General features: G+C 37.5%; 1 protein-coding gene across 2 annotated transcripts in view; it reads right to left on the bottom strand.

Moving 5' to 3' along the window:
• SENP7 (SUMO specific peptidase 7) overlaps positions 1–23,287 on the bottom strand; it is a 43,161-nt gene that overhangs the window by 12,130 nt on the left and 7,744 nt on the right. Inside the window, exons 6-16 of one of the 2 annotated variants that reach the window (XM_031060807.1) lie at positions 14,877–15,074; positions 11,435–11,550; positions 10,523–10,692; positions 9,230–9,581; positions 8,524–8,675; positions 7,460–7,606; positions 5,998–6,031; positions 5,035–5,202; positions 2,491–2,753; positions 1,343–1,476; positions 541–657 (exon numbers count right to left, since the gene is read on the bottom strand). In XM_031060807.1, coding sequence (XP_030916667.1) covers positions 541–657; positions 1,343–1,476; positions 2,491–2,753; positions 5,035–5,202; positions 5,998–6,031; positions 7,460–7,606; positions 8,524–8,675; positions 9,230–9,581; positions 10,523–10,692; positions 11,435–11,550; positions 14,877–15,074 — 1,851 coding nt within the window. The remainder of the gene's footprint in view (positions 1–540; positions 658–1,342; positions 1,477–2,490; positions 2,754–5,034; positions 5,203–5,997; positions 6,032–7,459; positions 7,607–8,523; positions 8,676–9,229; positions 9,582–10,522; positions 10,693–11,434; positions 11,551–14,876; positions 15,075–23,287) is intronic. The other variant, XM_031060808.1, reaches the window with a different exon arrangement.

Raw genomic sequence — 23,287 nt, forward strand, 5'->3', positions numbered from 1 at the left:
GTTTAAGACAGCAGAGTGAAAATAAACCACAGCTTTAGGGACTGGTGGATACAAGGCCAGTTCTTGAAAAATTGCTTTCACAAGCAACTTTAGCAGAATGGCTTGGACTAGCTAAGCCAAGCACAACCTCCTCAAGCTGTGTTCCTTTCTGCAGATCAGCATCAGAAGAATACCTGAAATTGCACAGCATAGCAGGGGATGCTCCACTTCATGCAAACTTAGTAAATAAAACACTACTACAGACCCTCTACTTTTTCAACTGCCTACTTAACACTGTTCTGTAAGGCCACCAAGAAGCTTCTTTCCTCCTGTTATTCTGCCTGGATTTTATCACAGCCCTTCAGGGGGATAAAACCAATGAAATTAAAACAAATGAAACTGCTAAGAACAAAAAAGCTTTTAAAAAATGTCCAACATTCAATTCATCACATTGTTACTTCTGAAATTGTTTTATTTAGTGACCAACATTTCCAGCAACATTCAAGTCCACATCACACCACAGAGAGTGTGAAGGATACAAGAAGGGCTGAGATTACTTACTTAAGATAAAAATCAATGATGACATCATTGAGAAACTCTCCATATTCTAAGCATTCTAGGTCTTCTCTCGTGACTCCCAGTCCTCCTTTTGCAGGTGGGGGTGGATAAACAATTAAACTAGAAAACAAATCATATCACGGAACAGTGACAAACTGCTTTATAGGACATTGTTCTGAATTTGGCTGTCTTATATGTAGAAGATTTTCTAGAAAAATCTGTGAAAAGCAGTAGTTCTCAAAACTTTACCATTTCCTCCTCCAACATTTTGGTGTTACAAAACAAATATCACCCCAAAGCACCCTGAAACTTCGATAAAAACTTTTGAAAAGCAGAGTATTTTTTGTCTTCATTCTGTTTTTCTATTTTTGATCAAAGTACTTGAAAAATGGCTATGCAAAATGTGAAGAAATACTAGAGGACAAATAGTTATAAAAAGATTGAATGTGACAGAACAGTAAAAGAACACTTTGTTCAGATTTTATAAAAAGCTGGCTTAAATTAGTAAGTTTTGCTAAGATAGACTTAAACGGATACTGACAGAACCCTCTCTGTTGATGCACCGACGATATGACCTTGTAGTCATAGAGCAGATTTGCTCAAATTTCATGCTATAACACATCCATATTGTCTTGTAACAGGTAACTACACTGACATTTGCTGATATTTTCGATTTGAAAAGTGACTTTCATACAAGATTTTCAAATGAACTAGAGAATGGCAGAAAAGTGAGGGCTTTATTCCAGTAATTAATTTATTCAAATTCTTATATTCTCCCTTTCTCATTTACATGAGATACACTTACTTCTTAACTGCTCCTATTTCTCTTACTTCTTTCCATTCTTCATTCAGTGCAGAGGACAAAGAGATCCAATAGCAGCCACTATTCTGCTTATTTGCAAGAGCATAACTGGGCCTGATCACTTTTAGCTTTGATTCCTACCAGAAAAACACACACAATTGTAAAAAGCATTATACAGCTTGATACATAAAACACAAGACACAAAACCCAAGCCTAAAAACCACAGGAGTACCCTGCATCACTGAAGAGGATTCTTGCTGGAGATCCAAAGTATAAACTTTGGTATTTGGGCAAACATGCCACTGTTCAGACAATTAAAAAGTTATGAATATTTTAAAAAATAATGACAGATCTTAGTTCATAATAATCTCTCTAAAACTATTCAAGCATTACTTAGCTAAGTGAACCAGAAATGGTTTTGGAGAAGAAAAATAAAAGAATGGAGACAAGTGTCAGACTGTCTTACCAGGAGCTGTATATGCTTGGAAGATTTGAAAATCTAGTCCTTGAACAATTTGCCTACAAACAATACATATTTGAGCTGGCTGGCTTCCTTTTAAAGCCCCCAATTTCATGGACCTTGCAGATTAATCTGCTGTCTCTTGGCTTTTTACTGGTGGCAACAAAGATATGTAATTTCTGTGTGACAATGACGTGGGGCTGGGTTTAGACATTTCCTCAAGAGATTAAACCAAGACAACACATTAACTTGCACAGACTCATCTCCCCAAGAGTCTGAGGAATAATTCAGCATTTTCAAGCTGTGGGGACCCCACAACTACATCTAAAGGTCTGGAAGGCCACCTACATAGCTCCTGCTCTGCTGCACTTCCAGCTCAACCAAAAAAATTATTCCATCACTCATTACTTGATTAACTTCCTGCTTGCTGCCCTAGAGACACCACAAGGGCAGAACATCCCTGTGGTTCTAAATTTACACAACCATGAATAGATCTAAAGCACTGATAACTTGCCACTTACTGATGAGGCCTACAGACTATCCCTCTGTGAGCACAATCTAGCTGACTGCAAATTTTGGAGTGATCCTGACTGGGTTTGTTTGAGCTATGAATTAAAGAAGAAGCCTGACCTAAAATTTACTCAAATGTGTGAATGCCAGCCAGTGAATGAAGCAACAGCTATCCACTCACCTGAATTACAGGCTCATGAGCATCTGAGGTATTCTCTTTCGGCTTGTATTGCTTTAGCAGATCCTTATTGCAATTCACAAAAGAGCTTTCTTCAGGAGAAAGATCCTTAAACAAGGGTAATGCTTGTTTCAAAGACAAAAACTCAGCTAGATCTGGTGCCCTGTTCCTCTTGCTGACACCTGTAATCAGTTCAGTCAGCCTCTCTTCTTTCCATTCTGTGAGTGGCTGAGACATTTCCAAAAATACAAATTCATTGGATTTGGCTGGAAAAAGGATAATAAAAGGATTTGGCTGGAAAATTGATAATATTAACTATTAGATTAAATGATAGAAACTTGTCTGAACACCCACAAAGGAACTAAGAGAGACAATGACAAGAGGGGAAGCCCAAACAATGCCCTGCCAGGTTCATCACAGCAGCCATCAGCCCACAGAAGTCTTACTTTCACAGGTCCAGAGAAGCACAGCAAAATGGCAGGTAAGAATCCAAATTACAGACTGAGCAAGAGACACACAATCAGGGCTGTCCCAGGGCTGTCTCAGAGCTGTCCCAGGAGAGTCTCAGCCCAAGGGTCCAGACCCAAAACCCATCACCATAAGTCAGTGCCAGAGCACTTTTTGGACTGAAAGGGGGTTGCTGCTGAGGTGTACAGCACACATGATGGGATGCAGGGGAAGAGTATTTTGGGGTTGCACAGGAATCCCAAAGGATTGTGTAAGGAAAGACCTAAAGACAGCCAAGAGAGACATTCAGGTAATTCAGGGAAGAAGGAGTATGGGCAAAGAAAGGGTTAAGGGCATAAGAAGGACCAGTCACATTTAAACACTTTGCTGGTCAGTGCACTTGACTGGCCATACCATGAACATAGACCAGCACAGCCTATCCTGTCTTCTTATTCAAGTCCTTTCTAACTCTCCTGGCTGAGAAACTACTCTGACCCCTCTCAGGCTGTCAGATCCACCACAATATATTTTCCAGATATATTCACAGCAGAGCAGAACCATAGTAACCATTTCCACAATCTACAAAAACACCACTGATTTTTTTGAACAAGTCCCTAAAAACACTTCAAAACATTCACATTACTATGTAAAATTAAAAGGTGTAAAACAATCAAACAGAAATTTAATAAAAATTCCTGATGGTTTCTCCAAAAAGAATGTAACCAGTGCAAATAAACCTAATATTAAAAGATGCCTTGCATCTTCATACTCACATTCCATTCATTTCACTGGGAACTGTGTCTACAGAAGGTACCAGTAGCTTCAATAAAATTGCATCAACTAAAGGGAGCTCTCTCCTAAAATTTTATTCAGTATTTTGCTCCAAACTACTTGTGTAAAGCTGCCATTATTCATAATTTTTCTTCATACAGGAGGCGACTATTAAATGTCACACAGACAATGCTGACATCCTATTTTATGTAAGCAAAATCGTTGCATCTATGAAAAAAACCTTGTATGATTGTGCCACTCTGAATGTGTGAGCCAAAGTTATACTCTATTTTTTACAGAGCATGCTCTATTTTTTTACAGATCTTCATGCTGGAAAACCAAATACAAGGAGTCCATAATACCCAAAGATTAAATAGCCCATTTGGCCTTTTGTGGAAATTTTCTTCAGTAATAATCAATGGCTCACTGCACTCTTGTCAAAGGTCAAGTCAATCTTTACTTGCCAAGCCTTTTGTATAGCAAAGACAATACTCAAGAGTAAGGATATCCATATATTTTAAAGGGAGAGATGCTTTGTACTCAAGTCTAGTTTCAGAAGGCCTTCTGACAGAGACTACAATTAAATTGCTTTGATGTCTTTTTATTAAGCAGCAGTAATTTTGAATCACATAATATTAGGGTTTTTTTCTTCCAAATAAAAGTACAGTGAAGCAATTTAGAAATGCAGAAGTAACCAACTTATCTACACTGGTACAGCCTCACCTTGAGTACATGTATGCAATTTTGGGCATCACAATATAAAAATGACATTAAGCTATTAGAGAGTATCCAGAGGAAGGCCACAAAGATGGTCAAGGGTCTTGAGGGGAAGTCATACAAGAAGCAGCTGAGATCACTTAGATTGTTCAGAAGGGGAAACTAAGGAGAGACCTCATTGCAGCTACAACTTCCTCATGAGGGGAAGAGGAGGGGCAGGCACTGAGCTCTTCTCTGCGGTGACCAGGGACAGGACCCACCGGAATGGCCTGAAGTTGTGTCAGGGGAAGGTTGGATATTACAAAAAAGCTCATCACCCAGAGGGTGGCTGGGCACTGGAACAGGCTCCCCTGGGAAGTGGTCTGAGCACCAGCCTGACAGAGTTTAAGGAGCATTTTGACAATGCTGTCAGGCACATGGTGTGATTCTTGGGGACAGTGCTGTGCAGGGACAGGAGCTGGACTCAATGATCCTTCCAACTCAGCGTATTTTCTGATTCTGTGATCTTTAAAACACTATAGGATATCCTCTGCATTCAAAAAAACACAGCTGTAAAACAACCACGTTACTGACACGACCTTTTCATTGCACTTAAGGAAAGCAATTACTCACATGGCTGGCTGGTAACTAACTTTCCCATCTGGGTTTCAATCTTTTCTACATAATCCACAGACAACCAAAGAAAAATAATTGTTGAAGAACAGCCACCACCACTTTTCCACCAGCCAAATCTTCTCAGATCCAGTGTATCCAGTGTAAGCTGGATGTTCTTAACAGACACTGTAGAAAACAGAATTCAAAAAAAACATGCTCTTAACAGCCATAGATAGAGTAATACATGTCACAGTAATTACATGCAGAGAGGTATGACTGGAGTGTATTAACACAATATTTATAGATTTTATTCCTTGCATTACATAATATACTGAGAATTCAATATTTAAGTCAGCTACATCAAGGTGTGTAAAACAAAGCTACCAAACTGTAACACAAAAATCTAAACAGCTGCATGCAAGATTCTTCCTGAAAAAAATGTGTTTTTCATCAAAATAATCACAGTTAATACCTACAACTATGGAAAAAAGCACACTGCAAATCATTAGTTCCTATTTGCTTTAAGTCAAGTCAAATTAAAACTGCTCATAGACCTTTTCCTACCACACATCATCTTGGAAAATCAAGTGAATGCAAATCTATTGTTATATTTCTCTTAGCTTTAATCTATTCATAAATTTTTGCAAACCTAAGGATCTAAAATGCTAATTTGAAAAGTTCAATGTTTCACCTCAAAAATATGCATAGTCATATCTACTATAGTTCAACACCTAATATATGCAGGAATATGGGAGGCATGTCATTAAAACTACAAACTCACCTTAAAAGTACAAGAAGCTGCTAAGTTGTTAATGCTTACACTATAGACACCTAAACTTTTATTTACTGAAAAACAAATTTAAAACTATCAAATATCTTTGTGAAAGATTATAAATTCTTGATAACAGAAATAGATACTTAGTGTTTTAATGTAATACTATAAAGATACAATTAAGAAAAGGCTAAAGAAAATTCTCTTACCCTGAAATGGGATCACAATATTTTTCACTGTAAACTGAAATAAGATTTTTAAAAAATATAAATTAGTTTGCATTTTACAAATTGATTAAACCTATATATAGATTTTTAAACATCTGCACATCTTTCCTTACACTGAAATAAACTGAAAATAGTATAATAGAATCATTCAGTTTGTAAAACACCATTAAGCTGAAGTCAAATATGCTTTGTGAAGTTTGAGACTTCACATTGCCTATATCACCTAAAAAACATTCTTAAACGCATTGAAGAACCTAAATGACAGTAAGCGACTTTCAGAGATGAAAGGCACTGAGAAATAAGCACAAAGTTGCAGAACTGCCTATAGGCTTCTTAAAAAGAAAAGATGAACACTTGGGAAAGAAGGAGGTAAAGCAATCTGTGAGAAGTTGTCAGATGCACTGCTTGCCGTAAGGACGTGATAGAAGTGGTTCAATCTTATGCTGGTATTTCTTTACATTAATCTTTGAATTAAAGGCCTTTAAAGATTCCACTTGCACTGCTGCTACTTTAAAGAGGCTTTGCTAAATGAAAAATGCTTTATTGTCACTTTGACTAAAGGTTATACATATCAACAAAAGGTTATACATATTAACATATTTCCCCTGTGGCACCACAGTAGGCACAAAGTTGTGTTTCTCAAGGAAAATTTCTACTTTACACTTAAGAGCATTGATCATAAATTTATTTCAACTCATCCTTCAAATGATTTTTGCTATTTATTTAGAAAATTTCCATGACATGTTTTTGTAACGGCTGTTTTGTGAGATGCTGAAATTGTTATTACAATCCAAGATTTCAAAATGTCTTACTGAAGGCAAAAGATATGTAGGTTCAAACATCTTTTTCAGTTGCAATATACAGAATGAACCTGGTCAAGGACCTGTTGAAACTCCTGGAGCTGGTGTTCCATTTAAAGAACATCTTCACTTATGTTTCTACACCCTGTGAGTAGCTTATTGGCTACACACTAAAGCTTTTAGTATTGTTTTTATGCTCTCTGAAGCCACAAAGCAAGCAATGTTCTGTTTAAAAGGCAAGAGCATAGTATATAGCTGAACTCTGATCATTATGAATTACTTTATTAGACTACTATTTCTGAGGAAAGTAATTGGTCTTTATTTGAAGGGACATTAATTGGCCATTAATATGGCCCTTGTTTTCTGTTAGAATTCATTAAAAACTTCCTCAGTATGACTTGTATTCCAGTACAGCATTTATACAGAACCTTTACACATGAAAACTGTGGCCATAGCAAATCACAGTCAGCTTTTCTACTGACAGCAATCCAAATGCACAAGGCCACATACTCCAATGTTTAGCCAAAGGAATTTAATGCAACAGTAATAAAAACTCTTTGCTTCCACACTAAGTACCACTGACTTTGTTTAACCAGAAATTTAATTTTTAAATATTCACAAAAGAGCATAATAGAACAACTTACCCTAGCAGGACCCGTTGATAAACATTTAAATTTCCCAATGTGTAGTCTATCAAATTCAACATCCAGTGCCAGGTTTGTCTGCTTTTTAGGTGTGCTTCTAGAAGGTAAGCTGAGAGGATATGTATCTTCAATTGACTCTGTTAAAAACTGGAAAAAAATTTGTATTTGTTAGATATGCCCCTCTTGTAACTTCAGGAATACCTTTCTTCGTGGTTGTAAGAATTGACTCCCAAAGCCAGCTTCCACATAAAAAAAATAATATTAAAAAGCTCTAAGTGTTATTACATTCATTACTGACAATTTCCTTAAGGGTCTAACAGTACCTTGCTTCACTTCCATTACCAAGACACGATCTGTGCTCTTGACTTGGTTCTAAATTAGTAAAAACTCAAAACAACTGAGCAACAAAATATACCCTTCTTTTCATAGCAGAGCTTCAGGATCCAATTCAGTGCTTATGATTGAATTGATTCACCTGTGAGAAGAGGCAGCAATGGCTCTTCTGACTTGTTTCAGGATTACAGAGATAACCCCTATCCAGGTCAAAGCAAGCAACCAAAGGCTAATCAAGTCCAAAATGGGGCAAACAATTTTTATAGCTACTTTTAGATTCAAGTTCTACAGCTAGCCCAACGGGAAAGGGAACTTCACTTCATCTCTGCCTGCTGTCAACAAAGATCCTGAACTTCTATAAGCCCTGAATTACAACAGAGGATTGGATGACAAAAAAACTATGATCAACGCACAAGAGCGTGTGGAAACAAATTCTTCCACAGATGTATCTTTATCATGTCTGTTTCTACCTCAGGTTACTATTTGATCTTCCTGTTTTCTGAAATTAAATATTTCCAAATGCTTATAATCATAATAGGAAATACATTGTGCGTAGCAAAAACACCCAAGAGAACCAGAGAAATTCTCTGAAGACTGTCCAGTATTCTATCTGTGAAATAAATTTCTGCAGCTTCTGCTTGTGGCTGGGACAATAATAAACAATCATTTTCTATAACAAACATTACAGAAATAAATTGGCATAACAATACATCAGCCAAAAACTGGACTACCTGCTCTGTGTGACGTTTTGTCTTGTCTTCTAATTGCTTAGCTGCGAAACAGAAGCCAGACTGTGTTTCTTTATTATCAGTGATATTATCCTTCATCAGCTCTGTGCATTGTGATTCAGAAGGTCCATCTTCATCATCACTGGAAAGGATAACTAAAAAGGAAAAAAGAAGTATACGTATACTACAAAGTACAGACTTGTGAATATTTCATTCCTTGTGGATTTCAGACAAGTAAGAATTCTGACTTGCAGTACATGATATCAAAGTGCACTGCTCAAACCAGTCAAGATCTGCATGCGTGCAATTGCATGCAACAAGCAGTGCTCTGTATCTTTACAAACACCTTTTATACCAGGTCGTCAAAATTATTTGGCTATTAAATGAAACAGACACAGCATAGTTGCTTCAAAGAAGAGAGTAATTTTTCTCAGTTTTAGCATCATTAAAAAGTAAAAGCTGGGTTTTTCCATAGCTACAAAATCAGCTGGAAAAAGAGGATTGGCATTCAAGAATCTTGCTGTCCATCCTGTTTCTCAGATACAGGATTCTGATACTAGGCACTGTTCTCTAACCTGCACAATGCATTAAAAAAAGGATGGCAGTCTTCAGTCTTTTGTTCCCCCTGTCCCAACTAGCCAGTTATGCTCAAGTTCTAGTAGCTAAGTTTACCACCAGGAATTGTCATCAGCACAGACACAGTACATACTTGGGTCAATGGAAACAAGGTGCTGATTACCCCTGCGGATTCTGTTCCGCAGCTTGCTCAGGTACTCTGATTTGTCCAGCTTTAATTTCCTGATGGTACCAACTTGTGAGGAAACCACATCCTCACTGCTGGCAGAAAGCTGTTTCTTTGACACATTTCTGGAAGGAGACTCTGAGGCAGAGTCCTCTGTATGGCTGTGAGCAGGCCTTAAGTGGTTGTGGGTGGAAGTGTCTTTAGGGTCTCTCTCTGCTGGACAGTCTGGCACCAGAATAGGATTAGATCTGTGGTCTTGTCCATCCTCACAGGGTATTCTGCAGCCAGGAGACTGAGCTGAACTCAAACTTTTCTTTTCCTAGAAACAGGAATCAGAGACAGATTGCAAGTTTATTACTTGACATTTCTAGACGGTTCAGATCAGTGATCACTGATATTAGCTATGTGCTAGAAAAAATAATTATAGCTTAACACAGTGACATTGAATGCTCAATTCAGGATAATTTCTCCCCCCTCATATTCCAAACAGTATTAATGCAATCTTTTAAAAAGCTACAGTGACCCCTATTCAAACTGAACAAGGAAATATTTCTGATTTTTAGCAGCTCTGTCAGTGTCAGACATGGAGAGGCCAATAATCAGGGCTTTCCTTACTTTCCAAAAGTGTAACTTGGTCAACTGGGTTTTACAGGTTTGATAACTGTCTGTCTCTGCAGGGTTTAAATCAGAAGGCTACAGAGATGTCTTTATTGTTTATATTCAAATGCTTGAATATAAATCCACTTTGTACTTGACTGATTCCTTCAGTCTTATTTGTTGGTTTTTTTTCAAATCCTAAGGATGGGTAAGAACAAAACTTCAGGGAAAAGTACAATAGACTAAGGAGGAAGCAAAAAGATGACATCTACAAGATTTCAATAACCTTAGGTATATTTGGCAGTTTAGCTGTTCATGCCCCTAATTAGTCCCAAATTCTAGATCATTTGTGAAAGAATCTTCACTTAAGAAGCTAGATGCCTTATTTTGAAAATTGTTTGAATCTATGCTCCTGCCTGAAGGAAACACTGTCATTCATCTTTCTCAACCTTTCTGCTACAATAAGCAGAATGTGATGATGTGGACAGAAGAACATTGATTCACTCCTTGTGATGCATCACTGAACTAATTTACCTCAACAGGTATCCACTAATATACCTGTATGATAAATCCTATTTATTGGCATAATCCTTTTATTTGGGATGTTGCTACTGCTGCTATGTTAGTATGTGTGAATGTGTGCTAAAATTAAGTGCAACTTACAGAGAATGCAGGTGACTTTTGTGGAATGTGTGCATTACAATCATCAGAAATATGGCCACTATATCTTCTTTTCCTTTTCTCAGAATCAAAAGAGCCTGATTCCTTCTGACCAAGAATAGTACTGTTCATGTGTCTGCTCCTCTTCTCCAGTTCACCACAGTGCTTGTTTTCTATGTCAAAAAAAAAGTAATTTAACCTTAAAAACCTTTACATTTCTTCATATTGTTTATGTCTTATATAAAATGCATGGAAGCAGGTATAAGAACTTCTCCACAGTAAGTTCTTTCCTTTTTTAATTGTATATGGCTGCCAAAATATATTCCCCAAAATTTTTTTTTGCATAATTAGTCAAGGGTATAACCAAATTCATAGATCCCTTCCAAACAAGATTTAGCACTTTATACTCCACAATCTTTATCTTCTGCCAAATGCAATATCCTCAATTTCCTGTTCTAATCTGCAAGTATTAGTAGCCAGCATAAAAAGACAGCACATTATCCCTGGAGAATGTGCATAGAGGTCATAATTTTTCAGCAGTGAAAATAAATATCACCTAGCATGAATATTTTAGCAGGGTTCACAAACTATTTGAGCATTCTTAATGGATTACATTCTTTATTATAAGACTTTTTTGGAAAATCAAGATTATAACAGTGCAGTGAGGCGGTACTCAGTCTAATCTTTCTTCCACAGATTTGATTCACCATAGTTTTATTCCTATTTGAAACCAGGCATCTGATATATTTTTACTGTATCTGTAAAAAAAAAAAGTACTCTGAGGAAACATACACACTGCGTGCAACACCTCAATTTATTTCTGTACTCTCCTCACAATACGAGATTAAAAAAGGAAAATATCCCAACAATCTCCAAAATTCATACTTAACTACCAGATGACTGCTAACTACAAACCTTTCTTCTGCAGCTCTCGTCTTCTGAAAGTGACAGCATTAAGTTTTTCTGGTTCCTTAGAAGCCTTGGTCAATTTACACAGTTCATCATCTGTCTTTCTCAGGCAACGTTCAGACCTGTAAATAATATTAACTATGTCTTATCTTTAATTTTGAAATAATACTGAATAAAAATCCCAGCAGAAACAAGAGTTGATCAGACTTCAAACTTCTGTCTCTCCCATAAACGCGTGGACCTTGCCAAATGAAACACAAATTAATTCAGTCCAGTTGTGGCAATACACAGATACTCTAACATTATAAATGAACCAGATGCTTCTAAAAAGCACAGTATGAGAATCTGACATGCTTGAGATCAGACATTGAAACATTACTTTGCTTTAAGGAATGATTGCAACAAGAACACAAGAAAAAAAGAGAGAACAGTCAGTTGACTATCATTGCCTTTGTAACAAATACAGTGAGTGTAGTATATTTTTAACTTAGATTCAGAGCTGGTGATAAAATCCATTGAGTAAGATCCTGAAATGTGGAATTATTTGAAATAGAAATTCCTGCTCAAAAAGGCCTGAAACAGTAACTTCAAGGGGGGTGGAGAGGGAGACAGGACATCGAAAGAAATAAACAGAAAAGAATTACAGTACTTAATCCGAATGGATTTTGTGTTTATCCTTTTATAATGTGTTCAACTCAATGTTGTGGTCTCAGATTTTCAAACAGCTAAGTGATCACCACAATGCCTGATATCACTGACAGCAAAGCTTCAACTCCTAAAAATCATCACCCACCATGGCAAAAAACACTCTTGACATCTCTAATCAGACAACCAAAACTGTTGAACATTTTTTGAACAGGTGACTACTCCTTAGTGATTTATCTGTAAATTGGAGTATCAGTGCTCTTTGGGAATTCTGTACAGACAAAGATTTCTGGAGTGCTCCAATACTACAGTGATGAACACTGTGAAAACATTGCTGATTATCTTTCCATTCATAAAGAATCATGAATTGGACCAGATACAGAAGCAGTTTCCAGTAAGTGCTATTGTTCATTCTGTATATGGAACAAGACAGTCTTACATAGACTAGGCAGGTCACTATAGAAAACTTGATTTTGGAACCCACAGTTCTCTCTCAACTAAAATATTTGTATGCATAACAGCTGTGTAGAGTTGACTGTCTTAAAAGACCATACAAAACCATCAAGTGGTTTTCAGCATTTGTTTTACACCAACATCACAATTCAGGGATTTTATCAGCAGAAAGCACCTGAATAGGGCTGTTTCAGCTAATAGATTTTCCTAAACATATTTGCTTTATGCACAAATTCTGCACATTTTATTTCCAATGTCAGCTTTGCTGATAACTCAGTTTCAAATGTAACCCTTAACAGATTTATACAACACCCATGAAGCTATGGCAATATATATTGTAAAGTGTTCTTAACAACCAGGAGAAACAAATACTGTAAACATTTTAAAACCTTGGGTTCCTTTACATTTAAAACCTACCTCAAATACATTAGTTATTCTGACAGGTCAGTGCAAGTGCATTTTACACTGGGTTGCAGTAAAGCTACAAAAATCCACCAATTCTGTAATACAAAGAGCAAGAATGGAAAGCGGGAGCTGGCAGTAAGTTCTAGCTGGTAGAGATAAGTTAATTTACTACCATCCTGTTCTGATGACACATAATTCTTTAACTTGATCTGAAATTTCCATAGTACAAAACTAGCACAATTTTCAGCATGCATTCTGGCTACTCTGATGGTACAAAAGACTCTCTGTATGATCATGTGCATATATATGCATAACACTTACAAGAGGGGAGCTTTTATTATTCTCCTCCAAAGAAGAGACCCCAAAGGAAGCAGTGCCAAGGGTACGTGATGCACTGACTTTACTTAAAGACAGGTGACCAGGATCAAGCCATGACTTTGTTGAAATAACTCCTCAATTCTCCATTTGCCATATTGTATCTATTACAAATTGCACTGAAGTGCTAGTCACTGGGGAAGGGTGAAAAGTCATCCTAATGTTGGTTCCTGATAACAAGTTTTCACACAATACATTAGAAAAGCCATGCAACAGGTACAGAATATTAATCATTCAAACAATGAACCACTCCAAACCTAAAGCAAGTTGAGTTCACAACTACTAAAAAAATTACTAGCTCAAACCATTATTGTGCTTAGTATAGAATACTGTGCTCCAGATATGAGCCAGAAAAAATACACAAGATGTATCCTCAGATTTAGAGCATTAAATACAAGAGTTCTTGTTTTTCTCTCTATAAATCCACTACCTCCCATTGTCCAAACTTTACAAAGTTAAAACATTGGATACTAAAAATTTAGTCTTATTTTGCAATAAAATAAAATGAAAAAACCCCCAAAAATCTAAACTCACAACAATCCAAACAAACACCCCACACTTCAGCCAGCCTTAAGTCACAGAAAATTATTAGCAAAAAATGTGATACTTTAAAATAAGATAGCCTAATAAACTGTTCTCTCTAAATCTTGTTTAAATTGCAGCTTTGTCAGGTTAATTTAAGCAGCAATGGGCAACTCAATAGGAAAAAAAAATCGTTAATAATTTCAGTTCTCTTAGATGTTGATGCATCAGAATGAGGAATACGACTGACTTTTCTCAATTTTAACCTGGGAACTTGTAATTACTCCTGCCTTAAAAAAAAACCCCACATCATTCTTCTTTTCTTCACCTTTCTACTGTCTTCCTCAGAATTTCCTGCTATTTTTCTATGTGGAAAATTTGCTGTTGTAGCCATAACAGACAAACAGAGGCACATTGCTTTGAATGCAATGACCACCTTAGACCAAAACAGGTGTTACCTAATTCTAATACCTGATTTCTGCTAGTTTTATATGTCAAACATTACCATGATGCTCAGTCAACCTAAATATAGGAAGAAAAGATGAAAGTAGATGTTAAGTGGTAGGAGGACACACATAGCCCTTAACCAAAGCCACCCTATTAGGAATACTGACACCACCAGTGGGTTAATGTGATAAGAAATTAATTACCACTGAAAGGAATTTGGAAATATTTTGCAAAAGAAGTTATTTGAAATCATGCTAGAACACAGCAACACCAACAGGAAAGCAAGATTTTGGTTCCAGACACAAAACCAACTCAGATGTGTTAGAATTACTTGTGTTTCTTCCCAAACCAAAGCAGTGATGCACTGCAAACAGAAATGCCTTCTAAGAAAGAAAAGTAGCCTTTTAACACCAGGTCCAGAAAACCAGAACAAACGCAATGTTAAAATGGCTCATTGGAGAAGCATGTTAATTTGCACTCAGGAAATTGATCTCCTGGTCTAAGAAAAGAGTAGAACAAAAGCTGTTTCAGGGAAATTCTTTTCCATAGTGAAGTTATGTCATTTCAGGAAGACTGGCAAAATCAGCAGTGAGTAACATACCTTTCAGAAAGAAAAGAACTTTCATGAGGAGAACTTAATATTTGACATGTCTGTAGGCTGGCAACAGCTGATGAGGGGAGTTGACCCGATTGCAATTTGTCTGCAGCAGGTAAATTTGCATCAATTATTACGTGGCTGTCTATGTACTTTCTTCCAATTTTCGTACTCAGGACGTTCGTCAAGATAACTTTGGGTTGCCTGCCATACATATAACAGCAAACCATGAGTACTGCACTGCAATCTAGAGGAACAAACTTCTTGTTAAATTCATGTATCCTAGAGGCTTGATAATTAAACATCAATATTTTTAGTCCCTTAGAGGCAAAAAAAAAAAAATCCTATTAAAGTACAAAGAAAGCAGGTAAACACAAAAGGTAAGAAAACTAGCCATGTAATTTTATAATTATATCCTGCAGTTTAAAAACTGGTAAATATTTCTCTCTAAACAACTTTCATGCAGTATCTGTACACATTTGTCAGAACTCTGGAACAAACAATCTTGATTTTCCTGTGAACAAGAAGCCTCCAGTAAACAGACCACATTTTCTAAAGCACTTAGTGAACAGGTAGAAAAGTAGCATGCACACAAAAGGTAGCATCCTCAAACATGAGGTGGCACTCTACAGTATTGCAAGACCCAGAAAAATACCCGCAGGTGTTAAAACAGACAAGCATCAAAAATAAGCCAAACAGAAATATAAAGATGCAACTCCTACTTGAACACGCACACGATGTGTAAGAGCAGCTCAACTTACTTCATACAATGTCACAGCAGCCAGCTTGTTGTATAGCCCATATCCACTTCCTTTCTCAGACTGGGATTTAAATGCTACCACTTCCATTGCAATTTATTTAGGATTAGGTTGTAAGGCTATGGCCTTTTTGAATGTGTTTTGAACAACACTGCCTTTTGGGTATTGACGGCATAATTCTCCTGTTGTCTGTTTTTATCCACAGAGCACACTCCAGCACAAATGCCATGATGTCTGGAGAGCACTCAGATCTCCTTTTGCACCAAGATATAAATTTGCTTTTCATCAGGAGGCTACCTTCCAGACACAATTGCAGAGACCCACAGTGGATAAACATTAAGAGATACAACTTAAAGATGAAAATTCTAATACTGAAGAACATGTAGACTGGATGTAACCTCCAATAAAGGAAGCCTATAAACTGTTATCAGACACTCAACAGAAAATCCAGAGAATAAAGCATTCACTATAGCCATACTTTTCCATTAACATCTACAATTGACCACTGCTTGTAGGGCTGCAAAGAAGATACTAGACTTGATATCCTTTCCTTCTGATAATTTATGCCAGTTTTCCTATTTTCATGAGTAGTCTAAGGCAGTAACAGTGAAAATACATCTTGGTATCTTGTCTTAAAAAAGCGCTGCAGTCAAATTCAAGTGTATTCTTTTCATGAGGATAAAAAAAAAAAAGCCAGACATTTGAGAGTCCAATGGCTAAACCATAATTAATTAGTCTTGACAGTACAGGACCATCTAGAAGCCTTTTGATCAGAAAAAAACACTAAAGTATGCCTGGCACCATCTCTCCCAATGATTATCAAAAGGAACCAGGTATGAGTGAATTCAGTGAAGTGAGATAAAATACAGTTCATGAAGAAGGAAACTGTGGCACAATAAAGAACACCTTCTCATGAAGAAATAACTGCAAGGAAAATTATTTTGTTTAGTGACATGAGGCAAAGACAACATACCTTTTAGACAGAAAAAGACTTTGGACAGTAGGGTTTAAAATCTGACATATCTTTATGCTGGCAGCAGATGATGAGGGTGCTTGATCTGACTGCAGCTTGCCAGCATCAGAAAAATTAGCACCAGTTTTAGGTTGTGCCTGTGTGTATTTTCTTCCTATTTTCATCCTCAGGACATTCGTCAAGATAACTTTGGGTTGCCTGCCATACATATAACAATACATTAATAGGGTGCTGAGAACTTTTTAAGTCACATGAATTCAACAAAGATATTCTATGAGTTTGTTGTCTCCGCATCATACCTTAGAGAATAAGGTCACTTCCCTGGCAATTTACAAAGCAGTTCTCTTTGGACAAGAGCAATCACAAACTCATCTTTTGATCAGGACAGCCTTGCAAGGTTTCTCCTTCTGGTATGAATGACTAACATAACCATATGCCATTCTGAAGAGGTAAACTTTCAGTGCAGAAACACCGAAATGGAAATTTTGGTGCATCTTGTTATCACCAAATGTTGGATGTGGTGTCACTATGACCTTACAAGCTATTCTGAAAGTGTATTGACCATTTGCAGGATATGAAAATATTCATTTTGTGTCATCTTATTTTAAAGTCATGAATATTATTTGTTTCCATATGGCAGATTATTATGATCTTGCTGGGGAAAAAAAGAAGTTATTACAAATCTCCCAGTTCTGAAGCTCCAACTATTTCTATTCAATTTCACTAAACAAATTACTTAGAATTACTTATGAATTACAAAGTCAGTAAAAATGCCTTACTGAAGTTAAAAAAGTATCTATATTTGGTAGTTCTGCTAGATTGGTACTAAAGTCTTCACATAAAGAATTTATCTGCATTATGGCCAGTAACTTGGACAGTTTTCTTACAGACTCATAAGGATTGGAGAAGATCTCCAAGATAACAAGTCTTCAACTGAATACCACCATGTCCACTAAATCATACTGCAAAGTGCCATGTCTACTTGCTTTTGAACACTTTCAGGGATGGTGACTCCACCACCTCCCTGGACAGGCTATTCCAGTTCTTAACCATTCTTTCAGTAAATAAATTTTTCCTGATATTCAACCTGAACCTCCCTGGCACAACTTGAGTACATGTCCCTTTGTCCTGTCACTGGTTGTCTTAGAGAAGAGACCAACACCCACCTTGACACAACCTCTTTTCATGCAGTTTTAGAGAGTGACAAGGTCTTCCTTTGGCCTTCTCTTCTTCAGACTGAACAAGCCCAGTTCGCTCAGCTGTTCCTCATAGGAATTATGTTCCAGATCCTTCACCAGCTCCACTGCCCTTCTGTGGACTTGCTCCAACACCTCAACATCTTTCATTTAATGAGGGGCCCAGAATTGGACACAGCACTCGAGGTGCGGCCTTCACAGGCAGACAATCATTGCCCTAGTCCTGCTGACACAGGCCAGGTGCCAGGGGCCTTCTTGACCACCTGGGCAAACTCTGGCTCATTTTCACCTGCTGTTGACCAGCACCACTAAGGCCTTTTCCACCAGGCATCTTTCCAGCCCCTCTTTCCCCAGCCTTTAGTGCTGCATAAGGTGGTGGCGACCTAATGGCAGGACTTCATCTTATTGAATTTATAAGCTGATAAGCATTATAGATCATAGATGATTTGTCAGCATTTACTTTATTTTCAAACCTCTGAGAACGGGACTTGTTTTCCAAGAGCTGGTCCTATGAAGACACTGAAGTTCAGACTAATTTTTTGGTTTTTAAAGATTACTGAAGCAAGAATTGGGGTTTTTCCTACTGCATATCTTGCATAACAAAAAAAAAATTGTTCTCACTGTAGAGTAAGTCTCTTTTTAATAGCTAGGGAAAAAAACCATACTACTCACATAGCTGTTACACACATGCTACAGTAACATTTCTTAAGCAAAGGGCTGCTATTCCTCAGTGTGTGTACATCTGCAAGCAGCTGTAATTGTCCCACTGACATGCTGCCCTCAGCACAGCAGCCTGGTTACATGGTACCAGTGGCAAATACAGGTATGGCATGGAAACTTCCGTTGCAGAAGGACAGACATGCTTGCACCTAAAATAACGTCTGGAACTGCCACGCTAGCGAAACACAATGAACTGGGGGCAGATGTTCCACATAAGCCTTTTAGTTTGCTCTTTCAATCTTGACATTGAGATTTCCTCTCCCTAGTTACTTACCATACTCACAACACACACAACCCTCCACTGAACCTGAAAGGACAAATGTTCCTACCTGCAGCTTGGACAACCTGCCCAGAAGCTGTGGATGGCTGTCAACCTGATGAGATCTCTGCACCTCTGAATGCCATAATGTGTATGCCATGAGCTGCTTTCTCCTAGAGCTCTGCTATGCCTTTCCCAGACCAGCAGTCTCCAAAATGTTTTAACCACACATCCCTACCAGCAGTAAGTATTTTGAGCACAAAGTTTATTTAACTAAAATCTACAGAGAGGTACTAGTGACAGGTTGATCTTAAAGGTCTTTTCCAACCTCAATTCTGTGATTGTAAAACACAGAAATAGAAAATTAAAAAGGAACACAATAAAGATTATATAAACACTTAGTAATTGTACAAAAATATTTCCTTCCTGTATCCCAGTGAATTGTCTTGTACACACCACACTTTGGAGACCACTATTCTAGACAATGCACAATAAATCTAAATGGTTCCTATTCAAATCTAAGGAACTTAAGCTCAAGTGAAGGCAGTTTCCTTTTATCTGTGAACTTCTATCAGAAGTTTGCCAAAGAAAAACTGATGGAAAAGAGCTAAGGCTTTATCTCAAAAGACAAAGAAAAGGTACCATTAAAAAAGAACCCCAAAACCAACTTAAGGCACTCTGATGCCAAGGACATGGACACAGGACAAAGTGTTATGTAACAGATTGGTCCTAATTAGCTGTTGGAAAAACAGTCCTGGGTTTATCAAGTGAGACATTGGCTCTGAGGAGGCAATAAAAAGTCACATGTGCAAAGACAGTCTCACTTGAATACCAACCTAAAGCACAGTAGTGCTCCAGAATGTTTTATGCAGTCTGGAAAAGGCTTTCCCCTTTCTTTTCTTTCATCTGGTTCTAGATACAGTCTGCGAATGCTAATGCAAAAAAAGAGTTCCAAAAATGTGCCTCAAATACTGTAGATGTCAGAGAGGCTTGTTCAACACTCTAATGATCCAGAGACTGGAGTTTCATTTCCAGATATGCTTTAATCGCTGAAAAGCTTACAAAGTGAACACAGGTCCTGGGGTCCTGTGTTTAGTAACATTAATGTCTTAAATGGTGGAGCTCAACTATAGCAGCTTAGTGAGCACATCCCAATCTGGCAAGTGCTCTTGATACAGCACAGGAAGCAAGAGACTTGTTTTCCCATAGAAATCCCCACTAAATCAGAAGTTCTGGCTTTCTTCTGGACTTCTCCAATGTTGGGCTCACCCATGAGCCACAGTTTAATACCTCAGAAGAGCTTATAGCAACCAGAATTTTACTCCATTTGTTGTTTGTCCACTGTAATGTATATTAGAAATAAGAAATAAATAAGCAGTACCTAAGGAATTAGAGAATATATATGTTTAAGAAACATGATCGGTTAAAAAATTCAGCTACACAAGAACTTAGTAGGCTGTTAAGAAAATTTACAGAAACCGAAGCAGTTAAGGAAAATTTCAAGGTAGAATTCATGAAGAAAATTTGTACAAGTTATCTTTTGAAACTAGACATTCACTCTTGTGCTTTAAAATTCTTCCCTAAAGACAAGAAACACCCAAACTACTTTATAGGGCCAGTTACTGAAGACTAAAGAACTGAAGTCACTTCAGCTCTTGGGATGCCAGAACAGACGATGCAATGTAAAACTAAGCTATTTCCCCTCCTCCTCCAAAAGGACTCAAAATTAAAAATCAAACCTTCAAGTAACTAAATTATGTTTTTCCTCCAAATAGAGAACAGTCATAGAAGTAAGCCCTAGCAATATGCAGATGAGAACCAGAAAATTGCTTCTTCTTAAAAAATATGTTTTAAAACCATTATTGCAGGGGATCGTGAGACAACATAAATGTGCTATTCTCTATGGAACACTTCAGCTCTCCTGCCTAAAAACAAACCAAGGCTGTCAATTTCCTAGATCTCAATTCTTTAAGTTTTCATTGATCCACCTCACAGAAATTATACATTTTTTTCTTTTTATTTCTCAAACACATGATATCACAATGAAATATTACTAAATTTAGGCTCAAACAGCAAGTTAATTAGTCCAGTGGGAATACATAATTAAAATAAAAACACTGTGACTATGCATGATCAAGACTTGTAAAGATACCAGAAAATATTCCAAGGTTGAGTGTTTAAACAACATAATGACAGAAAAAGTCCACAGCAGGAGGCAAGGAGTCAGAATCAGAATTTCACTACCTATAGTTTGTTGGCCACCTTGAAAAGTCAGGTCTGACATCCCTTGCTCACACATCAGGCTAGACCTTAACAAGCTCCAGGTTCCTATATAATTTGGTTTACTGATTGTTACTTGGAACTGAATTTGTAATGTTCCCCATTCTCTTGATTGAAATAGGGTTTATATTTTTTAGGCAAGTACTTTAGCAAAAATGATCTTATAAGTTAAAGCACACACATATACCATTAAGTAAGCTTAGCACTGGAAATCCATGCAAAAGAGAAGAACCTTCAACAAACAAGGAAGTCAATGGTATACACTTGTCAGCACCAGGCCAAGGCATCACTTCGTATGGCACCAGGTTTTGACTGAAGGTTTTGAACCAGTGATGACCAAACCTTCAGAGCAGAAAAGTAGCATAAGAGCTTTCAGTGGCTTCCCTTTCTAAAAGGATTATGGCCTCTGGCAGTGCTTCTTGAAAATCATGTCACTAAGACTGGGAGTACAATAGATTCAGGGAAAGTCTAAACCTAAGCCAGCCCATACATCTGTAAACAATGGTTGTGACACAGATCCCTACATCATTTGTTAAACTGTCCACAGAATAAAGTGAGCAACTCAAGCAAAAGACATTTCAAAATATTAAAGTAAGTGTCAAACACAAAGAAGCAACGTATACATTAAAAGCAAGTCCCACAAGCAGACCCAGCAAGTAATTTGCATAACAGTAACACTGGAGGCATCTTGGTGAAGGAAAACCAAAGACAATTATTTTTGTTTCCAAAACAAGTACCTACCGTAGTCTCTTATCTACCTCCCAAAAATTGAAAAAAATACAAAAGCAAAGGTAATGAAAACACAGTTATGCATGTAATGATGGAATAAACAAAAAAGATATTATGAAAAATGCTGTTAGCTGCTCCTGACAAGTCTAATTTTGCTTTTCACAGGCAATAAAAAAAATATCCTACCTTATAAACCACAGGAACAAAACTTATTGCTTATACCTCTTTGGGGAAAAATGTTTGACCTTATTTCACACAATAGTCACAGCTGCTTGATATAGTTCCCTACTCAATGTTCATATTGTGTACACACACCAGTGCTGGAACTGCTGTCTGCAATTCATTCAAATTTGTATTAGAAAGTGATCAAAATGAGACAAGGAGACTATTGGCTCATTTGGGACTAAATTACAATTAATTGTCTACACCACTGTCTTCATGGCTATATTCACTTACTAGTAAACCCAGGTTCTGGGAAATAAATGTTTTGGCAGTGGGATGTCACGTACTGTTTGAGGGTTGTTCCCTCAGCTCTCAGACAAGCTGAGGGTCTGTCCTGTGTCTACAGAATAAAGCCACCGATAGACCTGATGTGTATTTAGTTATCTGAGCTTCTGCAGTACATGCACAGCCCAGGAGCTCCCTGACCTTTCTGAGCCCAAAGGAATAACATGACACACTATCATTAATGGGAATCTCTGACTGATGCATTCACTGACAACACTCTGCTGTGACCAAACATTTTGACTGTCATCCTTCAGCTCCAAGGTCCTGTCCTTTTACCAACTGATGAGAAGTCAGTGACCCACAAACATGAACATCCCTATGAACCTCCTTGCTTTGCTGGACAAGGAGGTTACTACTGACCAAATGCTCTTGTCAGGGCAAGGGTAAATGTAAATGACTGCCACAAAAACCTGACTGCTACAGGGTCAGTACCTGATTCAGCTGGAACACGTATTTCACTGAACATTTAAAGAAATGTCAAATTTCATTTGACCTGAAGGAACTGCACACATCTCAACTTTCACCCTCCCTCCTAACTAGGGAACTAACCCACCCCAGGAGCCCTCTCTGGGATCACAGACAAACCCCTGACACTCACCTTCCACAAGCCCAGGAGCAGAGCTGTACAAGTGAGAGCAGTTGCAGTTGCTGCTACAGACCCCCATGATCTCACACCACAGCACAGCTGACAGAAGCAATTGACTACCAAATTTTATAATCCAGAAGTTAAAAAAGCCCCATGTGAAGTTGCAGGTTTGTGCTAATATATCTACTTTGTCCTTTATGACTAAAGTTTGGTGGCAGTAACAGTCCTGAAGCAACACATCTCCCTCAACACCTGATATTAGCTCCTATCAATAAAGTAGACTGCTTTTAAAATACCAGGAGCTAATAGGAGTTTGTAATTAAGATTTATTTTCTACTTTGTAATGCAAATGAAAAATTCCTTACTGGGAATAAAAACTATTGCATCAGAAAGACTTGCAGCACACAAG

The sequence above is a fragment of the Geospiza fortis genome, unplaced genomic scaffold, assembly GCF_000277835.1.
Source record: "Geospiza fortis unplaced genomic scaffold, GeoFor_1.0 scaffold131, whole genome shotgun sequence".
Lineage (NCBI taxonomy): Eukaryota > Metazoa > Chordata > Aves > Passeriformes > Thraupidae > Geospiza > Geospiza fortis.